This window comes from Melospiza georgiana, chromosome 6, assembly GCF_028018845.1.
Source record: "Melospiza georgiana isolate bMelGeo1 chromosome 6, bMelGeo1.pri, whole genome shotgun sequence".
NCBI classification, from domain to species: Eukaryota; Metazoa; Chordata; class Aves; order Passeriformes; family Passerellidae; genus Melospiza; species Melospiza georgiana.
The window spans coordinates 5274787-5295163 of NC_080435.1; the positions used below are offsets into that span (position 1 = coordinate 5274787).

General features: G+C 43.3%; 1 protein-coding gene across 4 annotated transcripts in view; it reads right to left on the reverse strand.

The window, feature by feature from the left end:
* The window catches only part of MAPKBP1 (mitogen-activated protein kinase binding protein 1), a 101359-nt gene that overhangs the window by 66001 nt on the left and 14981 nt on the right, over nt 1–20377 (reverse strand). For all 4 annotated transcript variants that reach the window (XM_058025474.1, XM_058025471.1, XM_058025473.1 and 1 more), the window contains exon 3: nt 6252–6343. In XM_058025474.1, the coding sequence (XP_057881457.1) occupies nt 6252–6343 (92 nt within the window). The remainder of the gene's footprint in view (nt 1–6251; nt 6344–20377) is intronic.

Sequence of the window (20377 nt, forward strand, 5' to 3'; positions counted from 1 at the left end):
ATAAAAAGAAACCACAGAGCTTCTCCTTCAGAGCTTTTGGTAAGTAAACTTGAAAGAGACAGCACCAGTAGAAATGGATTTACCTATTGGCAACCCAGCAGCTCAATTATTTCAAAATCCCTGTACCAATTCAGGCTGCATTTGAGATACAGCCCAATAGCATTAGTGCTTATGCTAAGCAAAATTAGTGAAAAATTGTACCTTCACAGAGCAGTAGAGCTGTGCTCAAACTGCACATGTACCATGTACTGGCTCTATAAGGAAGTGGATTCCTTCTGTGCACCTAGAGTTTTCTAAGGCAACTACCATTGTGACACCCAAGCAATGTGATCAATTAGTTAATAAAAACAGGCACTGAAATAATGCAGGAATACTTGTTAACTTACAAATTAGGATTTCACTGTCCATGTCACCACTAATTCTAACCTGGTCAAATTTGTCATCAGTCTTGGAAAGATCCCAGTTCAGAACAGCATTCTGCCTCATTCACCATCAGTCACCTGTTAGATTTGCCTCTCAAAATGTGTTACTGTACCTCACTGACCAAAACTTTCCACTTTAAGTAAGAAAGAATGAGCAAGGCAACATCATACCTGCTCAAGTTACACAATGTTTATCCTAAATGTGATTTTTCCATTGCGGGTTATATACAGCTTAAGGTAAAGCGAAATTGTTCTAAACTGATCATTTATTACCTTGTGCAGTAATCTATCTATATGATGATGGGAAATTATGACTAAAACTTTCCAAGAGAAAGTTTTCCATCCACATGTGGATGGACTGGAAACCACTCAGCCTTACAGCCTATCTACTGGAACTGGAAAGAAGTATTTGAGAGCAAACCAACAATCACTTCTGGAAAAGAAAAATCTCCATTCTTTCACCTTCCAGAGGGACTTACCACTGAGCTATGTGAGACAGCTACACATGTGTTGAGCAGGCTCCTAGATGGATTAGAACCAATTCACTCATTTCCTGTTCATCCCCTTCCTCCCTTTGCTGTGATAGAGCCCATCGTCACTGCCAGTCAGTGCAGGACCTGACAGCCAGGAGGGATATGACTCAGAAGGGCTGAGGAGTTCAGTGGCTTCCACTCCATTCTGCAAATCAGCTGAGGATGAGGAATGCAAGAGGGGAAGACAGTGAAAAGAGACTGTGGCTGGATGCTGCTGCAGTGCAGGCCACCACATGAGAAGTGCTGCACTGATATGCAGCATGCACAGCACAAAATAAAATAAAATTTGACCCAGAACTGTGCAGTTTTCTGATTTGAACACTCATACAATTATTTATTTTGGAATATTACTTGTCTTTTCTCCAAAAAACAAAACAAAACCACAAACAAACTAAAACCCCAAAGTGATAAAGCTGAAGAAGGAACAAGTCTAACTCTTCAATCAGATCATGCAGCAAAAAGTAGCAGGATAAAAGACTCAGTATCTTCATTTTAACTTTGATCATCCATCTCCTATTGTCCCTCCCTTCCTATCTACAAATAAGGATGATTCATTCTGAAATGGGTCAGAATAAAGGGGCATCCAAATCATGTGTTCAGCAAATGTACTGTGCACACACACAGAGCTAGCCAGGGACCTGTGTGTGTACAGTAATTTCTGAGAGAAAGCCAGAGAAACTCTTTTTTCTATGTCTCAGAGAGACAGGAGCTGCTGTATGTAAAGGTCATTCAAGAGCTGAAAGGAGGAAAGAATAAAAGAATATGCAGGTTGAGACTGATCAACTCAGCACACATGCTATGTATGAAATACCAGTTTTCCCATCAAGGAACACTAATGTAAAAAATCCCTGAAATCTATCAGAGTGGCTCCAAGTCGATGAGCAGAGCTAGAGGGATGCTTAAGCTGACCAGAGCATGACTGCATAGTGTTTAAAAGGCATTTCACACTTAAGGCACAAAGTGCTGTGTTCCTGCTCCTCAGAAGAAAAAGCACAGGATGCTTCCTCAAGCAGGCAAGAGCCTCACCAGAAGATCAGGTTCCCAACCAGCTATGAGGATCAGCTGAGAGCCAAGAAAAAAAGGACAATGAGAAGTAAAATCAATCAATCAGTCACACCAACCTACAAGGCTTAAAAAAAACTAGTAAACAAAACACCAAAACCAGATAAGCTGACTAAAGCTATCTTAGCAGCTGGTCTAGAATTTAAATTATAGACATTTCACACACCCATTTTTTCCTTTTTAATGTTAGTCATCCTCAGAGGATTTTGTTAGTTTTGTTTCTCTTCTTGTTTCTAGGAAACAGAGCCTCAACTAGCTACTGAAAAAAAAACAAAAAAAAACATAAAAAACTCAAAAGAGAATAAATTGAGAAGAGCAGGGGAAATGCAAAGCAGGGAAATTGAAACAAAAGAAGGCCAGAGCCAGTCCTGCCACAAGAGGTAAAAAAATGGTACATTTCTGTACTCCCCTCACAAGAACAACTTTGTTACTCACTGCAAAACCCAAACAAAGATCCAATTAAGCAACTTTGGGTTTGTTTCACTCGACAATATAAAAACAGGTGAATGCAGGCAGCAAATGCAAGACTTTTGCAGAGGATACAGTTTTCTCTCTTTATGTTGTCTTATCTCCCAAGACAAGAGCCTTATATAAAGTGGTAGCCTGGAATATCTGCAGCACTCAGTGCCTTTAGCCCTTTACCACTGACATGAAGAAAAGGTCTCCTATAACACAAACATCCCACAAAAAACATACCAGGATCAGCATAGCTGCTGTCTCCCCCTGCCAGAGAGGGAGCCCCATTAGGGTCAAAGCAGAGAAAGGATAATGTGTGCAAAAGACATTGGGGGAAAAAAAGGAAAAAATAATGTAACACTCAGCTCTTTGGCACAACAGTTGAGTTGGAATGAGTTTTGTTGCATTGGGAATTGCTTCTTTCATCAGTTTAAGAAACTTCCCGGGAGATTCAGAAACTCCAGGAAAGAGAAAACTGAGAAAAACAATCACATTTAAAAAAAAAAAACTATTTTAAGCAAACCAGAGACCCAAATTAAGATTATGCTCAAAGAATGCCAAAGCTCACTCACATCGTTGCTTGTATACCTGACTTGGATGAAGTCACAGTGCCTGGGGCAACTGTTTTGATCTCAACCAAATCAATCTAGGTATGTTGAAAGTGTTCTTAGGAAAATACAGAGTTGTTACGTAAATTCAGCTTTTAGGGGTGGGACTGGAGGAGCAAAGCATCTGCATGTCAGCATTGCAAAACCTCCCTACACGAGCAGTGGGATGGGGAAATCACTGGACTGCAAGTGAGGATGACCAAGTTGCATGAACAGGTCATGAAACAACTGTGCATGAGCCATGCCCAGTCTGCTACATCAGACTCATGTAAATAGTTTGGTGTCCAGTAAATGCATAGTTCTTTCTGAGCAACAGAACCCAGATGGTCATAACCACTGTCACAGGGTCTGGTTGGAGTCCTGTCACCAGTGCTGCCCCTCAGGGTTCAGCACTGGGCCCAGTGTTGTTTAACTTGTTCATCAGTGACTTGGATGAAGGAGCAGATGCCTCCTCAGCAAGTTCACTAATGACACAAAGCTGGGAGGAGTGGCTGATACCCCAGAGGGCTGTGCAGCCCTTGAGAAGGACCTCAACAGGCTGGGGAGATGGCCAGGGAAGAACTGTCAGAAATCCAACAAAGGCAAGTGCAGGGTCCTGCACCTGGAGGAATAACCCCACAGCACAGGCTGGGGCTGACCTGCTGGAGAGCAGCTCTGCCAGGAGGAACCTGGGGGTTCAGGTGGACAACAACCGAGCCAGCAGTGCCCTTGTGGCCAGGAAGGCCAGTGGGAACCTGGAGTTCATCAGGAAGAGCACTGCCAGCAGGTCAGAGGTGATCCTGCCCCTCTGCTCAGCCCTGGTGAGGGCATATCTGGAGTGCTGTGCCCAGTTCTGGGCTCCTCAGTACAAGAGAGTCATGGAGCTCCTGGAGTGGGTCCACCAAAGGGCTAGGAAGATAATTAAGAGACTGGAGCATCTCTCTTACCAGGAAAGGCTGAGGAAGCTGGGCCTGCTCAGCCTTGAGTAGAAACAATGGAGAGGGGACCTCATCAATGTCTATCAGTGTCTCAGGGGAGGGTGTCAGAGGATGGAGCCAGGCTCTGCAGTGGTGCCCAGCAACAGGACAAGAGGCAAAGGGAAGAAATTGGTGCACAGGAAGTTCCACCTGCATCTGAGGAAAAGCTTCTTTACTGTGCAGGTGACAGTTCAGTTCTTTACTAAACAGGTTGCTCAGAGAGGCTGTGGAGTTGCCCTCACCAGAGATATTCAAGAACCATCTGGATGCAATCCTGTGCCATGTGCACTAGGATGACCCTGCTTGAGCAGGGAAGTTGCACAAAATGACCCAGTGTGTTCCCTTCCAGCCCTACCTGTTCTGAGAGTCTGTTTAATTCAAATAGAAACAAAAATACACAAAATGAAGCCAATGTACCAGAAAGGCCAGGATTCTTGCAAAGCAAGAGACATTCACTGCAAATCACAATGGGGGGAAAAAACCCACAAAAACAACAAACCAAACTAAAAAACACCACTAAAAAACCAACAAGACCCAAACTGAACAAGATTATTAGATTGTTAGCTTGAGACTGTATGACTGCAGCAAATCACAGCAGTATCAGGCCAGCCATGGCACAAAAGCAGCAAGTCATAAAAGCATTTGAACTTTTAGAACACACATCTAGTATATTCCTGCCCAGGCCATGAAATGTTACCACCAACAAGTAAGGACAGGAATTCCCCTGTAAAGCCCTAAGGAACCACATAACCTTTTAATTAGCCAAAAGAAACCCCAGGTGTACTCACACTTGATTAAATCAATGTCAGGCATGCTCATCAAAGGACGTTGCTATTAACAAAGCTAACCTACCTTCAGCTATGCAAGAGCCCAAAATGAGTTCACTGCACTCATTTTCTTCTCTCTTTGCTCATTTCAAGTGTGAGCATATTCAGTATCAGAAAAGATACACAGGAAGAGGCAAAACACACCAGAATATATTTGCCTGGCTCCAAAGAGTTCAAGCATAACAGACGCTATTGAACAATGATGTGGACCTCAAATTGTCTGCAGATTAACAGACTGCTCACTGACAGAAAAAGAGGCAATAGGCATAAATTAAATCATAAAAAAATTTTTAAACCCTTTCTTTTTATGTTTTTATTTTGTTGGTGTTACTATGAGAGTAGTCAAACACTGGAACATGGTGCCCAGAGATGGTGGGATCTCCATCTCTGCAGATATTCAAAAGCTGTCTGACCATAGTCCTGGGCAACCTGCTAGAGGTGACCCTGACTGAGCACCAGGGTTGACTAGATGATCTCAAGAGGCTCCCCCAACCACAGCAATGTTGTGATTTTGTGAACTAGGATATCACCAGGACAAGCAAAAATTCCTAGCCAGTTTCACTGACTCCATCTCTCATTTTAGCCACAAATACAGAATCTTTAAATGCTGCTAGCACACTTATGGTACCCTTGAAAACATCATCTACAACCGATGTGGAAGTTCTTGTCTTCTAATTCCAGCTTTCATGTCTAAAGAGTATGTCCATGCAATATGACTTGGAGTCATGTCCTTTGTCTTCTCTTTTAGCTTGCTGACAGCAGAAAAAGCTCAAAGGAGAGCCAAACTCATATTGATTCCTGCATTGCAGCAGACCTCTCCAGCCCTCACCCATGTCCCTGTAGATAGCTCTTTTGCTTTCCATCAAAGTCTCCTTCTGGATACCTCTATTTGAACTTAGACTACAATTGACAAGATGTGTTTCATTCCAAAGAACTCACATATAAGCAGGTTCAGGCTGTTAGCCTGAAATATTTCCTCACATTTGGCTGAGGAACATGGCAAGTCATAAATTGCAGGGCATCTACAAGAAGGCTTCTGTCAATTCATTGAAAGAATCATTTGTTCCATTAGGTTTTTATTGGATTGAGAATCACACTGAGTTATGCCTATGTTCATCACACTACAGAACACAGTGAAAAGTCCACAAAATGCATTTAACTCCCAGCTTAGAGCAAGAGGAATGAGACTAGTTCCATTAAAAGGCATCTCATTAAAATTTGATAATGCAACCCCTCTCCCCTGCCAATTAAACTAACAGTGCTGAGGTGTTTAAAGAGCAGTAAATAGGCTTCCTATAGAAGATGATCGTGGAAACAACCTGAATCTTTATGTTAATGCATCAGTCATGGTTTACTTTAGCTTTGAGGAATGTGGTTAGTAACTCACCCAGCTGGATAAGCAACGAGGCCAGTTCTGGGGTCACAGGCCAGTCCTCTGCCTCCCGACACGGTTATGCCCAACACCTTCTCCAAAGTCACCTAGAGCATACAAGAAAGAAAACAGGAAGCACCATGAAATGTGAGTGCACTTCAAATAGACCCATAACACAGATGCTGATGGTCTGGTTCACACTGGTTCCTAGAAATCCACTGAGAAGCACCAGGTACAAAAGCAACTCCATTCAACTTTCAGTATAGGCACAGGAAAATACTGCTGGGGTACAGAGAAGGCGTTATCGACCCACTTATTACTTTTTCTATGTCAGAGCATTGCAAACAGAGCAATGCAAGCAAGCAGCAGACAGTACTGGTGAAAAGCTGGGATGCACATTCATTGGCCAGAATCCCATCCTTCCACTAAGAGCAACATACCACTGTCTCTAGAGCTTGGCTCTTTCCTGAAAACAGTTTCCAGGTTGACACATCCAGTAGCATGTGGTTCAGCCTGGTCTCAGCCTTGTATTCCTAGGAACTGAATAGTCCATTTTTCCTATGGTGCTGGAGGTGGAAATCACAACGAGTGGTTGAGGGTATCCCTTGCCAGAAGTGTGAAATAGAACCCCATAAACATTCACAAGCCTGCTGCATACCAATGACCCTTGCAAGAGACTGTTATCTAAATGTCCTCATACTCCCCTCAGGCAAGCATCTCCATTATTTTTAAGAAAAGAAAAGAAATGCAACTGGGAAGAGCTACTTGGAAGATATAAAGGCCTCCGCGGTAAGAAGCTGATAAAAGGAAAAAGAAAAACCACCACCAAAACGGGAAGGACGGGTGACAAATGGACACGACACAATGTTTCAGGAGCAGAGAAGGCCAGGGAGATTCAGCAAAAGGCTGCAGTGGGATTACACTGCACAAAATCTGGTTTGTGGCATGAAAGGACTCAACCTCTGAGCACAAAGCAGCTGTCAGCCCTGGGGTTATTTTGACCGACACAAAATTATTCTCTTTCCTTTACATTTGCACAGCTTCATTTTATTTATTATATATTTGATGCATACATTCTTCCCCAGCATTGCTGTCTGTGCCAAACTCAAGGATTTTACTGGGTCGCAGACTTCTGTTTTTAATTATCATCAAAGTCACATTTGGTTAAGGCCTTAGGGGCACGGACACAGCATCAGAAGTTACTATTGTAATAATTACTACTGACTTTAATAGCTGCCCTGAAGACGAACATCTTGCATTTATACCGAGGTGGAGCACAAAAGGCAGGGGCGGGGCAGGTTTCCCACGCCACCCTGACCGCACGCCTTACCAGACCTGAGGAGTTTGCCTGCAGGGTGAGACACAAGGTCTCACTGAGCTCAAGGCTCAGGTTACTAGGTAAGGGGCCAGAAATAACCCCACACAGAGAATCTCCTTGATTCAGCAGGTAAAACAGAGCTGAGGTGCCACCACTTAACATGAGCCATCCATGCCTTCAGTTAGTTCAAATTTGGCCTGCCTTCAAACAGTGACATGGAAAGTGGAAGATTTCATTTTCCAATCTCTGGAGCAACTTGGTCTTTTTTTTCCCCTCTTACTAATAATATACCCCAGGTACTTTAAGACATTATGAGAACCCACCAAATTCTCCTCTTGCAAACTGAGAATCTCTGAAAACATGGCTTTTACAAAACTCCACTGGATTTTTGTTAAGAAAGAACATGCAAATAACAATGTAGTTACAAATCCACTGATAAAGAAAGGAACTAGTTTTGTTTCAACTTAATATTGGAATAAGGTTGGGGAGAGGAGTGGGAAAGGCCAGGAGGATATCTACTCATCCACATTTGTTAACAATACTTCAAAACAAATCTTTTTAAAGCAGCTCAAAAACATGCAGAAAGAACTCATTGATTCTGCTGCTGAGAATCTGGCTAATATCAGCAGTTTCCAAACTAGAAGAGGTTTGAATTCATACAGAAAATGCATTCTTGACAGCAAAGGAGGAAGTGGAAGAGACATGTGCCATCAAGTAGTTCCATCTAGATAAGGCACCAATTACTTGATTCTGTCAGCAAACATCAATTTAGCAATGCTGTGATTACACTGCTCATTGCAGGCTTTAGTTCAGTCTGGCTGTAATTGCCACTATCCTAAAAGGCACTGCTTGACCTTGGCCATGCAGATATTCAGCAGCACTTCAGCAACCTACTTTCACCAACAGGTATGATTTTGCTCTGCAGGGACATTTACTGAGCCTCTCAGTGTGCAGTCTTACACCACAGCGGAGCTGACCTTACTCAGCCCAGTGATATCCCTCTCCAGACAGTCCTGGCATGGCAATTACATGTCCAGAAGGCCAAACCAGCAGAAAACCATGTTCTACTTGTAATTTTCTGTTTGTTTTCTGTTTGCCAGCCTGGGGAAACCCACAGGAAGATCAGACCAAATTCAGGGGATAAACCCCTAAAACAAACATACCTTTCCCTGGCAACTGGATCAATCTAGCTGCACATCCAAAGCCCAACCTGACTCCTACAAGTCTTTAAGAAGAAGAGAAACCAAACAGGAACACTACCTGATTTGTCTTGACATCCTCACATCACCAACACCAAAATGTCACCCTTACTCCAGCCTCCTCTCTCACTCTGAAGTCAGTGGAGGTCCCCTGCTGCTTTGCCAAGAGACTTTTTGTGGCAAGGCTAGGATGTGGAAAGTCTACCTTTCTCCTATGGTCAGCACACAGCTTGACAGAAAAGGAGTAGCTCAGTCTTCCAATCTGATTATTTTAGGGCCAGCAAGTATCTTCTGGCCTCCAACAGACCATCTGTTCCTTTAGAAAAACTGTCAAGGCCATACCTCTGATATTGACAGAAAAAGTGCTACAGAAATAGATAACTGTCTCTAGACTAAAGATTCACAACTAATTTTCTAAAAAAGGTTTCCCCTCTTTTGTTCCCAATCTTAACTTCAAAAACTTTCTAGTGTAAAGAACTTGAAAGGCAACCCCACAAAGCCTACCCAAAGGCAGCAACTCCACTTGATAATACTTGAGTATTAAAACCAACTTGCATCAGAAAGTACGCATATAAATTTAAAATGTAACCAAATGTGATCTTATGAGACTTGTGAGATCCACTTCCACCAACCTGCCCACAATACACCAGTTTTTTCCCCATGACCATCTTCCTGACTAGGTGACATAGGGGCAAGAGATAGTCACTTTGTCAAAAAATTTGAGAATGAAAAACATTTCAGAGAGAAAAACAATAGATAACACAGTATGAACTGGAAGTATCTCAATTTGCCAGCTAAAACAAATGAATTCTTAATATGGTTAATTAGGGCAAAACCACATCAACTTTAACTTCCTAATCTGGTATTAAGATTTGTCAGCAAAGGGCAGATCAGTCGATACAGGTCTGCACTATCCACCTCTGAAGTTACCACTTCCTCCTGTGGTAAGGGCAGTCTCCCAGCCCTACACAGCCATAAACACTGCCATTCATACAAGTCTCCCAAGCAGTACTTCAGCACATCCCAGTCTGAAATCCATTATTTTGCACACCTTCCCAAGGCTGATCTGAGCCACAGGACCTGGAGAGTTCCCCTGCAGATTTGAGACACTGTTCATACAATAGCTCTTGTGTTTGCCCAGTTTGAATCCTACAGTTGTCAGACATGTCACTGCTTGCTCAGGCCTTCACAGGCAACTAATGGGCCACCTCAACACCCCCATCCAAACCTGGAAACAACTGCATGATTAAACCTGCCATTTGTACCTAAATTAGAGGCAGCAGAGGAGGCTGACAAGCTGCATTTGTTACTTCATCTTGAGGCTTCTATTAATAGCATTTGGCACTTTCAGTCAACATTCTCTGTGCGACTTGCAAGAGCTGTTGAATTGATCCACACACAAAACACTTCTGCAGCTCATTTTGCACTGCCACTTTGCTATCTGAAACCATCCCATCTCTTTCCCTTTAAGGTCAACTTTTACTCAAATGTCGATGCTCAATATACACTCTTAGGCACCAAAACCTGTGCAGCTAACACCTATGTTGCAAAATCTGATATTCAGCCATTTTACAAAAATTTGGTGAGTTGGAACTGCACAAATGTGTATAAAGAAATTTTTGTGTCTAAGCAGATCCCTTACCCTGTTCCTTCCACATCAAATCCCAACACCATCAGATAGGTAGGACCAAACCAGCAGAGTCCTGAATTGCAGGACTCAAGGCACCAACAGGTATTCACAGCAGCTGGGCCTTCCCAGAAAGAGGGGTCCCACTGCAGCCCAATCCCACCTGAAGTCAAAGGGCATATCTGACAGCAGCGCTTGCTTCCACCAGGCACAATCCCACACAGTGCATGGGGCAAGCCCATGCTTGGGGAAAGAAGCCATATCATCTCTGCCTTCCATCTCTGCAGATAATCGTTTCAGAAAGACTGATCTGAACAGCCCCAGCCAGCCTCGTCTGGCTTCTCAGGAAACTCCATGTGTGACCAGCTGCACCCAGGTCTCAGAGTGAGTTTTGTTCTTGCGTGAGCTCTTTCTGTTGTTTTGAGGAAGTTATCACAAACAATTGCTTCCATATGCTATAAGGACAACACAGAAATCCTTGAAGGATCAGCCCAACTTAACCCCCACCTGTAAACACTTTCCTCTTTCCCATCATTTGCATTCGTTTGGGACCATCTACACTTGCAAAGCCACAGGGGAGTACAGGAGCACTGTGGCCTGCACATCCAGGCAGGACTCTGTTAGAAAGCAGTAGTAAACACAGCCAGCACAGCAATGACTTCCACCAGAACGGGTGCCAAAGGGGACAGTTCGTCACACTGACAGTCCTGCCTGACTGTCACAGGCACTCACTCTGCCTACAGCTGCACTGTTTCACTACTGAACCCCTGGGTAGGAGCTCCTGTATCTGTGCCTGTTTGCATAACAGCAGATTTCTGAGGTCTGCCTTCATCTTAAAAGAGAGAAAGAGACATTTTCAAGAGAAAGCCATCCTTAGGCTTTAGGCCACCAGGCATCCCTCAAAGAGCTTTGACTGCAGGCTGAATAATGAATAGCCTGCTGCCACTCACACCACCATTCTCCCTGGCCAGCAAAAGACTAAGTTAGGAGTTCAACAGTATTTGAGCTCCTTATCCTCACACTCAAATGCTAAAGAAATTAGAGTTTTCTGACTTGATTGTCTCACTACCTGCCTTCTTATGCTATCTTCATTCTCTTTTGGGCCCAAATTCTCATTGTTCACTACAAGCACAATTTATTTAAGCATGGAAACAAAAAAGCAAAGTATTTGAAAGGATCTGTGCTACTCTCCAGTGCTCAAAATGACAACCAAGTGGAGAAAACTGATGTTAATGTACAGAGCTGCCCACACACTCCAGCACCTACAGCATTAAGCAGGAGGCTACAGCCTGAGAAAACCATGTCCAGTAAGCAGATATGTCTGTTCCAGACTTCAGGAGATCAGCCACCTTGGATCAGAGACCAATATCTAGCCCTGGTTTCTTTTCCCATTTGCAGCCAAAAGGAGGAAAGTCAGAAAGAATGGTATAAAAAAATGTATGGACAAAGGATAAGATCAAGGAAAACAAATTTGATTCTTTCTCACATCCTGTCAGTCTTCCAGTCTCAAAATAGATATTCTGCATTTTTAACTTATTTCAGTAGAGTTCTCCACCATGAACTTATCCACTTTGTCTATAAAAGCTTAGCATTCACCACATCTTTTGGCAAGGAACTCCACCAGTCTGGTATATTGCAAGATGAACCACCTGTCATTATTTGTTTTAAACCTTACTTCTAATAGTTTTATTTGACATGCCTCAGTCTTTGTATGGGAATAGACAGTGAACAGTCAGTCCCTATCCACCACCTTTAGGTGGTTCATGATTTTGTAAGGAGCTATACTATCACCTCAAGTCATGTGTGTTCCAAGTACAAGAGTCTTCTTGAAGTCACTTTATGGCTCTTCTGAAAGCCATTTCATATCCTCTATCAGCTCTTCTGTGAAGCCCTTCTATGTTCCCTACATTCTTCCTGAGACAAAGGGCAAACACCAAGACCACATGCAGCTTTCCAGGCATGGCCACAGCATTTACAGAGCAGGATAATAAAGCCTGTTTTGTTTTCCATTTTTTCCCCTTACTCTCAATCTGCCTTTCTGACATCTAAGATCATTTACAGAGAACAACAAAGAAGTCACCCTGCTCAACAAAGTCACAGGTAAGACCTGCTGCTGCTTTGCATTTGGAAACATATCCCCCATTCTGTCCTGTCTGCTGCTCTATGGAATGGGAAAGCCTATTCTTGAATTAATAGTTTGATTTTAACGTGCCCCTTTCTCTCCATACCGTTGTGAGCATCTATGATCAAGAGCATCCTCAGAGAGAGTTCTTGCAGCACAGCTATTCCAATCCACTCCAGAATGGCTACTTCAGCAAATGTCCACAAGCAGACAATTTCTATTTTAAAAGCCTTCCCATGGGCCTATGTATAACATAGTTAACATTCAAACCCATTTAATTAAGTGGCGGCATCGAGTCAGCATGACAAGACAACATCCATCAGAGTTCATCTACCGTCCACTGCACAATGTGCCTGCCCTCATGCCTCTCCTGCTTGAAAATAGGCATATTAATAATGCATGTGCAAAGGCACGGGCTCCTGAAAAAGCAAAGGACACAGAAATCCCTTAGATACATGACCCATGAGGGCCACTTCGAAAAGCCTTCTCTAGCACTTAATCAGTTGTAACTAAGTAATAATCTTGGAGGGGGGGAAAGAGAGGGAAGTGGCTACATAATCATCTGGGCTTTTGTCTTAAAAAAAAAAAAAAAACAAAAAAATTAAAAAAAAAAAAAAAAACATAAAAAAAAAAAACACAACCCTTTACTGATCAACCTGAGATCCTAGTCTTGAGACCCCAATGTTCTTTGGTCCAATACAGTGACACAGGGAGCTCCAACATCAGGCCTGAGTTTCACAGCAGCACCGTGGTTTGCCCGTCTGTCTCTCTACATTCTGCTCCCAGAGTTTTCAGCACCTCTGCATGCACTCCAACGTGTTTTCCATGCTGCTACACAGCAAAGTCGTATCAATGCACTCTGGCATCCAATACGTGAAAATGCTGAAAATGTGGCTGTACATTGTCAGCGTCAGCATTTAAGAAAGCTGTCTATCTTACATAAGTGAAATTCAATACAGAGCGCCAAATCTCACAGCTGGCCCTGTTTGTACATCCCTGCTGCTGCCCCCGAGCCCCACCGCAAAAAAGCACGTCCGACCTCCAGGGAGCAGCGCACACGTTGTAGGCACTAATCCATCGTCTGAACACACTGTCTGATGGCCTGTTACTGCTGCAGAAAAACAAAGGCTTCAAGTTTTACATTTAGTTCTGCTGAGCTTCGTTTGGCACATAAAACACAGAGCACTAATTACAGCATACTGTTCTACTTAAGGGGCTGTCAGCATTTCCACTGCAAAGCCTTCATTTCAGGGCTTTATAACACAGCTGTGAAATATTCATTTTGCACTTCAGCTTAACATGCAAAGGTCTGGCTTTGGACCAGGTTCCCCGGCCTGATTTTTTTTTTTTTTGGAGGGGGGGAGTTAGGGTTTTTATTGTTGGTCTGGCAGGGGAAGGGCTGAAGATGGGTGGATAGAATTAACTGCAGGAGGTCTTTGACTTACAAAAGCACACAAACAACAAAACTACTCAGCTCCATAGTTGGTTTCTGCCCCTCATCTACCCAATGTGCTCCTGTGCTTTTGTTTATGAATACAGAATATGCACTTCTAAAATTTCTTTTACATGTAAGTATTTTATATTTTTTAAGAGGTTTTTCTATCCTCTCCCACTTCTCCAGCCAGTCTTTCTTCCTTCAGCAACCAGCGCTAGGAAAGAGTAATGTCTTGACAAGCCTGGAGGCTGAAAATATTCCACCTGCAAAAGGCAACAGTAGCAAGCCAAGCTCCAACACACCCATTCAGGAGGTCTCTGGCTGACAGAGCAGTCTCCATTTCTCTCGCTGTAAGCTTCCTAAGCCTTGCCCACAGCCACCATTGCCCACCTACACCACCTGCCCAATTGACCCTCCAGGAACTACTGCAAGACCATGAAACTGGTTTCATGCAATCCACTACACAGATATGTTCTGATATTTAAGGTGTTTCCAGCCAATATCCAGTTTAAAGGCGGTATTCGTGGGAAAAAGGATTGAGAGCTATAAGCAAGCCTCACAATTAACCAATTAAAAAAAATAAAGTGAAAGAGGAAAAAAACCCACAAAGCAAAACAAAACAGAAAAACACCTGACCAGACCATCATAGTATGACACAAGCAGTTGCCAATTTGATGCAATTTGATTTCAAGATAACCACTTTAATATAGTCAGGGAACAATCTCCTTCAACCCAAGTTATGAATGGCACTCCTTGGCACAGAAGTGGCAAGAGCAGAAACTGACTTGCTAAAAGGTTTTGAATCACTGAGTTATGGGGAGCATTACATTACATTTGTAAATCTGCATAATAGCAGAGGTGGGATGGGGGTATTCCAATGGAAGTGCTGAGCCTCAGCTCTAATGCCTCCACCAGTTGTGTAGCACAGGGGTTGCAACTGGGGTGTGCACACATTTATTAAAAATTATCCAGACATTTAGAGAAACAGAGCAAATCAGGGATGAAGGTGGGAGAAACGAAACACAAACAACCCAGGGTCTCCATAGGCTGTCTTTCCACAGTGTGCATGCATTTGTCCATCTCTCCACAGAGCCTCTCTTGCCTGCTCTCCCCTCCTGGCCTCCTCACTGCGCTGGCTGCCTTCAGTCCAATTCCAGCTGTCAGGGCTGCATTCCTGACCCATCAGCCCCAGCTGTCGGGCCGACGTGCTGAATCTGCACTCTGCCTTCTTCTTCATGCACCTGAAGAAAGGCAGTCCCAGGCAGGCCATAAATACCATTGCACAGCTCCAGGGAGTGGGTGGGAGGCTATTAAAAGCACCTCTACCAGCAACCATAGTGAGGGAACTTAGAACAGAAGAACACACCTGCAAGTGTTCCTGCAGCCTGCAAAGAGGACATGTAGAGGATTCATTTCCTACCAGCTTCTACAGCACAACTTAGTCATCATTCAATAATCTTCTGTTTCTTTGTTTAACAACAGCCTGGACCACCAATTTTCTCTTCCCCGCTCCCACATTAAGTTCAATTTCTTCCTAAATATTGCAGGGATGAGGAGAGGTCCATGTAACCTTACCAACTCCAGACAAAGGCAAGACAAGCAGCAGTTTCTCCTTCTTCTACCATTCAGTCATGATTCTCACTGTAAAAGCAACACCAACTCAGACTTTATTGAGATTTGACAAAACTTTCAGAAAATCTGAGCTTCAGAGATACAAGTGTGGTGAAGGGACAGGGAAAAAGTGTGTGTAAATTGTCCACCATTGTCAGTGCTGTCATGATGCTATTGTGACTTTGATATGGGAAATTCTTTTTTGTTGGTATAAGCAAAGTTTGTGAAGACTGTACAATGGACGCATGAAATGAATGCAAAAAGAAAAAGTGACATCAAACAGGCTACAGGTATTCCTGGTACATAAAGAGTCAATCCTGATTTGTTCCAGACTAAGCATCTGCACATGGAGTCAATCGGACCAGCTCCACAGGGGGTTAAGCTCCATGGAACAAAACAGAGACACCTCTGTGTGGGCAGGCTTCAAAGAAACCCTTCCTTGAGCTCTTGGGACCAGGAATTCTGCAGGATCACTCCTTCACAAGAACCAGATTTTTCCACTTTGCAAATGTGCATTACTTTTTCATAAGGAAAGAGAGTAGACAAGATACCAGACTTTATGTAGGGTATGCTTTGTCCTCCTATACATGCAATTTGTCCAATGATTTTTTTTTTCTTTGTAGTAGAAGATGAAGCCAATTCACCTTCCTCTGCATCAAGAACTACCTATACAAGTTTTAGGTACAAATGCAAACTTGCAACACTGCAGATCAGTGGAAGCAACTTCTGACTTTCTGGCAATCTCACACACTGGTCTCCTCCAAATCCATGCACGGGGCTCGGAATACAGGCAAGGAAAGTGCTTCAGTGAGAAGAAATAGAAAAAAAAAAAAAAGTCTATATAGCTCCCTTGGGCAGAGTTTCAGTTACTCATATAAGGGTTTGAAATCAAGCAGGAACAAACGGTTCTCTCAGCATAAGGGTCACTGTTCATCATCATTAATCATCACTTCCCAGATAGGAAAGGCTCCTTCCCCTCTGTTTTGCCCAGGCTTTAGCACTCACAAAAAAGCAAGAGACAAGAAAAAGAGCCAATAGGAATGTGGCCACAGGCTGGCAAGGTTGCTCCCTCTGTGGCTCTGCTGAAGTCCCTCCTCTTGGTCCCAGCCCTGAGCTGAGCCTGCTCCTAAATGCAAACAGGCAACAGTTAAAAGTCCACAGCTTCTCGGGCACACGCTCCAAGGAAACCGTGGCAGCACCACATAATTCTTGACTCTGAAGCAGTCAAACACAGGGGCCATAACACAGCACTGCTCACACTGATACCACCATGGCAAGGACTCCCTCCTAAATCACCTCCTGCTGAACTCTATAAACAACACATACATTCAAGCTAAACTTGGACACAGGGAAGAAAGAGAGGGAGCAGAACGTCTTCCCCACAGTCAACCCTGCTGAGGGGAGCCACAGAAGGAAAGCCACATCTCAGCACTTCAAGAAAAGCATCATGTTACAATCTCCTTCCCCTTAATTTCTTCTCTGGGGCTTATTTTTGGTATAAACGGATCTGTGAACTGTTTGACAAGGCTTGGGGGGGAACTTAGTGGTTCATCTTGAGTCCAAGAGTAGAAACACAGAGCTACGCAGGATGAAGAAAAGCCTTTTGATCAGCCTGTCTGAGGCAACACACGTAATTTGTTTGTAATTTCTTTTTTCACCCATGACCCCATGCCAAATCAATTAATTTTCATCCTTCACCAGTGATTTACACAGCCATTCTGCCCTAAAAGTCTTCAACTGCCATATCTCACCCCTACCCTACCCACCTCACATTGTCATAAAAGCAACTATGCCTTCTAGAGAAGAGCATAGCTGTAGGAAGTCTTAAAGAGACTGTAAGTAGTGTCTTAAAGAGACTCTGTATGTACAAGCCCCATCTTTTTATGCCCAGATTCTTTCCACAGAGCAGGTGTCTCAGAGCTCATCTCTCCTGTCACCTGAAGGATCTCGCCTGTAACTCCTGAACCGCTCCAGGATAAGACACCTTGTCCTCCCATGCATGCATCTCCCTAAGATTTCAGTGATGTTATGGGGGAAAGCACATACCTGCATCCTCAGGGAATGAGAAAATGGTTTTGTAATTTTTAAAGATAATTTAAATCAGTTTACAACATGTCAACAATTTAAAAGATGCTGAGATGGGAATAAATACAACAGGAAGGACAGAGTAAGAGCAAAGCATTTATCACACAGACAACATCCCTATGGAAAGAGGCAGGAGGTTAAAAGATCAGTATTCCATCTCTCCCAAAACATTGTCTGAACTATTTATTATTAATTTCACAGTACTTTCAAGAAGTCCCAACAAACACAAAGCCCTCCTGTACTCACAGCAGGCAGCAACGTGTACTCTCACACAGTTGGCAATCTACAACCAAGAAGTATAAGAGGACTAGGTGGCAAGACCACACAAACACTGAGGTTAAATGTCTTAAACATGCAACAAATTAGCAACAGAACTGGGAATAATCTTACTCCCTCACAAATTTCAGCAGCTATCTACTGCATAGATCATGCTGCACCACTCCTGTACTTCTCTCCTGCTTGAGGCCAAGGACAGTATTTTTAAAGAAAGCTTAAAAATTAATCAAAAGAAAGCAAAAGAGAATTCTCTCTTTTGCTCAAGCCAACCAGTATGTACAGGAGGAGACATTCAAGCTTCCTGCCTGCCCCCTGCCAAGACTCACTGCCCAGCACTAGGCAATCCCTCCCTGCACTCTTCCCTGCCCTCTGCCCCAAAGAATAAGCTTCTTACAGAATAGACTTTATCAGCATCTTGCCCTTCGTGAGTCCTGGAATTAAGAAGCTCTTCACATCTGTCCATCAACATGCATATTGAGCACCCAAGAGATTTGTCCTGTCAGCCAGAAAGGAGACCACATCCCTCAGGGGGATTGATACAGAGGAACATGGGCCAAAGAGTGAGAAAGCAAACTGAAGAGAACAGCACATGCACTGACTTCCACCATCTCCTCAACAACCCTGCTGCCACTTCCCCTCCTGTTCCAGTACAGAGGAAAGCCCTTCACCTGTAACATGGTGTCTCTGGTGTCCCTGTCACGCGCCCCTGCTGCTCAGTCGCCAGCACAGACAACTCCAGCAAACTCATATGTGCTCAGCCAGGTACACACCACTGAGCCATCCTCCTGCTGCAAAGATGCCAAGTGGTGCTTCAGGAGAAGCAATCATCATCCAACAGTCACAGCAGATGCAGAATTCAGTTGAGTCTTTTCCAAATAGTTCAATTTTTTTTTTTTCTTACAAGTTTTATGACATAGACCCAGCATCCCAAAGACCTGAATGCTCTTCCTCTAGGACAGCAGCAAGAAACACCATCGATCCCCACACTTTTGCGTGCACACACACAGACAAAATCACCACTAAATAAACCAGAGAGAGACAAAAGGCTATGAAGGTAACTACAAAGCAATCCTAAACAAACTCATTAAGTCATTCATTCAACTTGCTTTCATTCTTCACTTACTCTGCCCCTAAATCACTTCTTCCTGGGATTTTCCCCAAGGTTCTTTTCATTTTATTTTCCTGAAGGAAACAAAGTCTGTAAATGAGGGGTACAGTAGTCCAAGATAAGATGACATATTTGAGTAGCTGTTAAAGTGACTTAACAGAAAAAAAAAGCCATCCAAGTCCCTTAAAACCCTAAAAGAGGGAGTAGCTCTGGAAAAGAAGTCTCCTCTAACTTGCATTTAGGTTCAGGAACATGGGTAACTGGTAGAATTACCAAATGTGAGAACTGGGGAAGTAACACCATACTCAGAGGAAACAATTCTTATCCACATACTTGAAAAACCTCTTGGTTTTGTTACCATGTGGTTTCTGTCACATTTCAAGAAAGCAAACCTTTGCAATAACCACTATTTTTTACTGCTCTTGTTTAGAAATTCAGAAAGCCCTAGATCCAGGGCACAACCAACTCTTGTTGCTTCAACACTTGACAAAGAACTGCTGCTTTTACATTCTTAGTTCTTAGCAGAAATTGCTGTTGTAAAAAGTAGAAAGCAAAAGTAGAGATTATGGAACTCCAGTCTTCCATAATTAGTAGGGGGGCAACCCTCCTAATTTCCTGGTAAATAGCTTTAGACACATTCACCTGCTTAGAAGCATTTAGCAGAGTCTGTCTGAATAAGAAATAACTTTGAGTGACACATGTAGTTCAGAAACACCTGAACTAAGTACATTTCTGCAGTTTAAACAAGGGAGATAATAACCAGGCAAACACTTGAAGAGCAAAGCAGCACAAGAGAGAACATCCCTATTTGTGCTGGACCACCATGCTAACCCTGGTCAAACCGTATTTTTCTCTGGTAAAATGAGAGCTGTAAAGCTTCTATGCAGCTTGTGTCCACTCCCTGCTGTGGTGCACTGGCAGAGAGGTAGTGGGCAACTGCTGGATACAAGATTTGCTGTCACCGCTGCACCAGAACTGGCTCCTGCATGAATCCAGCCTGCAATTCCCATCACTGCCCAGAGGAGAGGTGTTGGATGAAACAGAGCTGATGGCCTGTCAGAGCTGAATGAATGCAGCTGATGATTTGCACTCTTAACACAAAAACGCAGAAAGAAATGACTGTAGAATTGTTTGTTGGAGCACTGAAACCCAAAAACATTCCCACATGTACACTGTCTTGTCTCTCTTCTAAGTACATCAGTCTGTTTAAGGAAAGACCTGCAAACGTGTCTGCAGGTTGATACCTGCAATCGAGCACTTAGGAGACAATACTGGGCTACTGTCTCTGTTTAAAAATTAGCCAAAGACAAAAGAAGTACTTAGAGTTCAAAGATGGAATTAATATAATCCACAAGCAAAG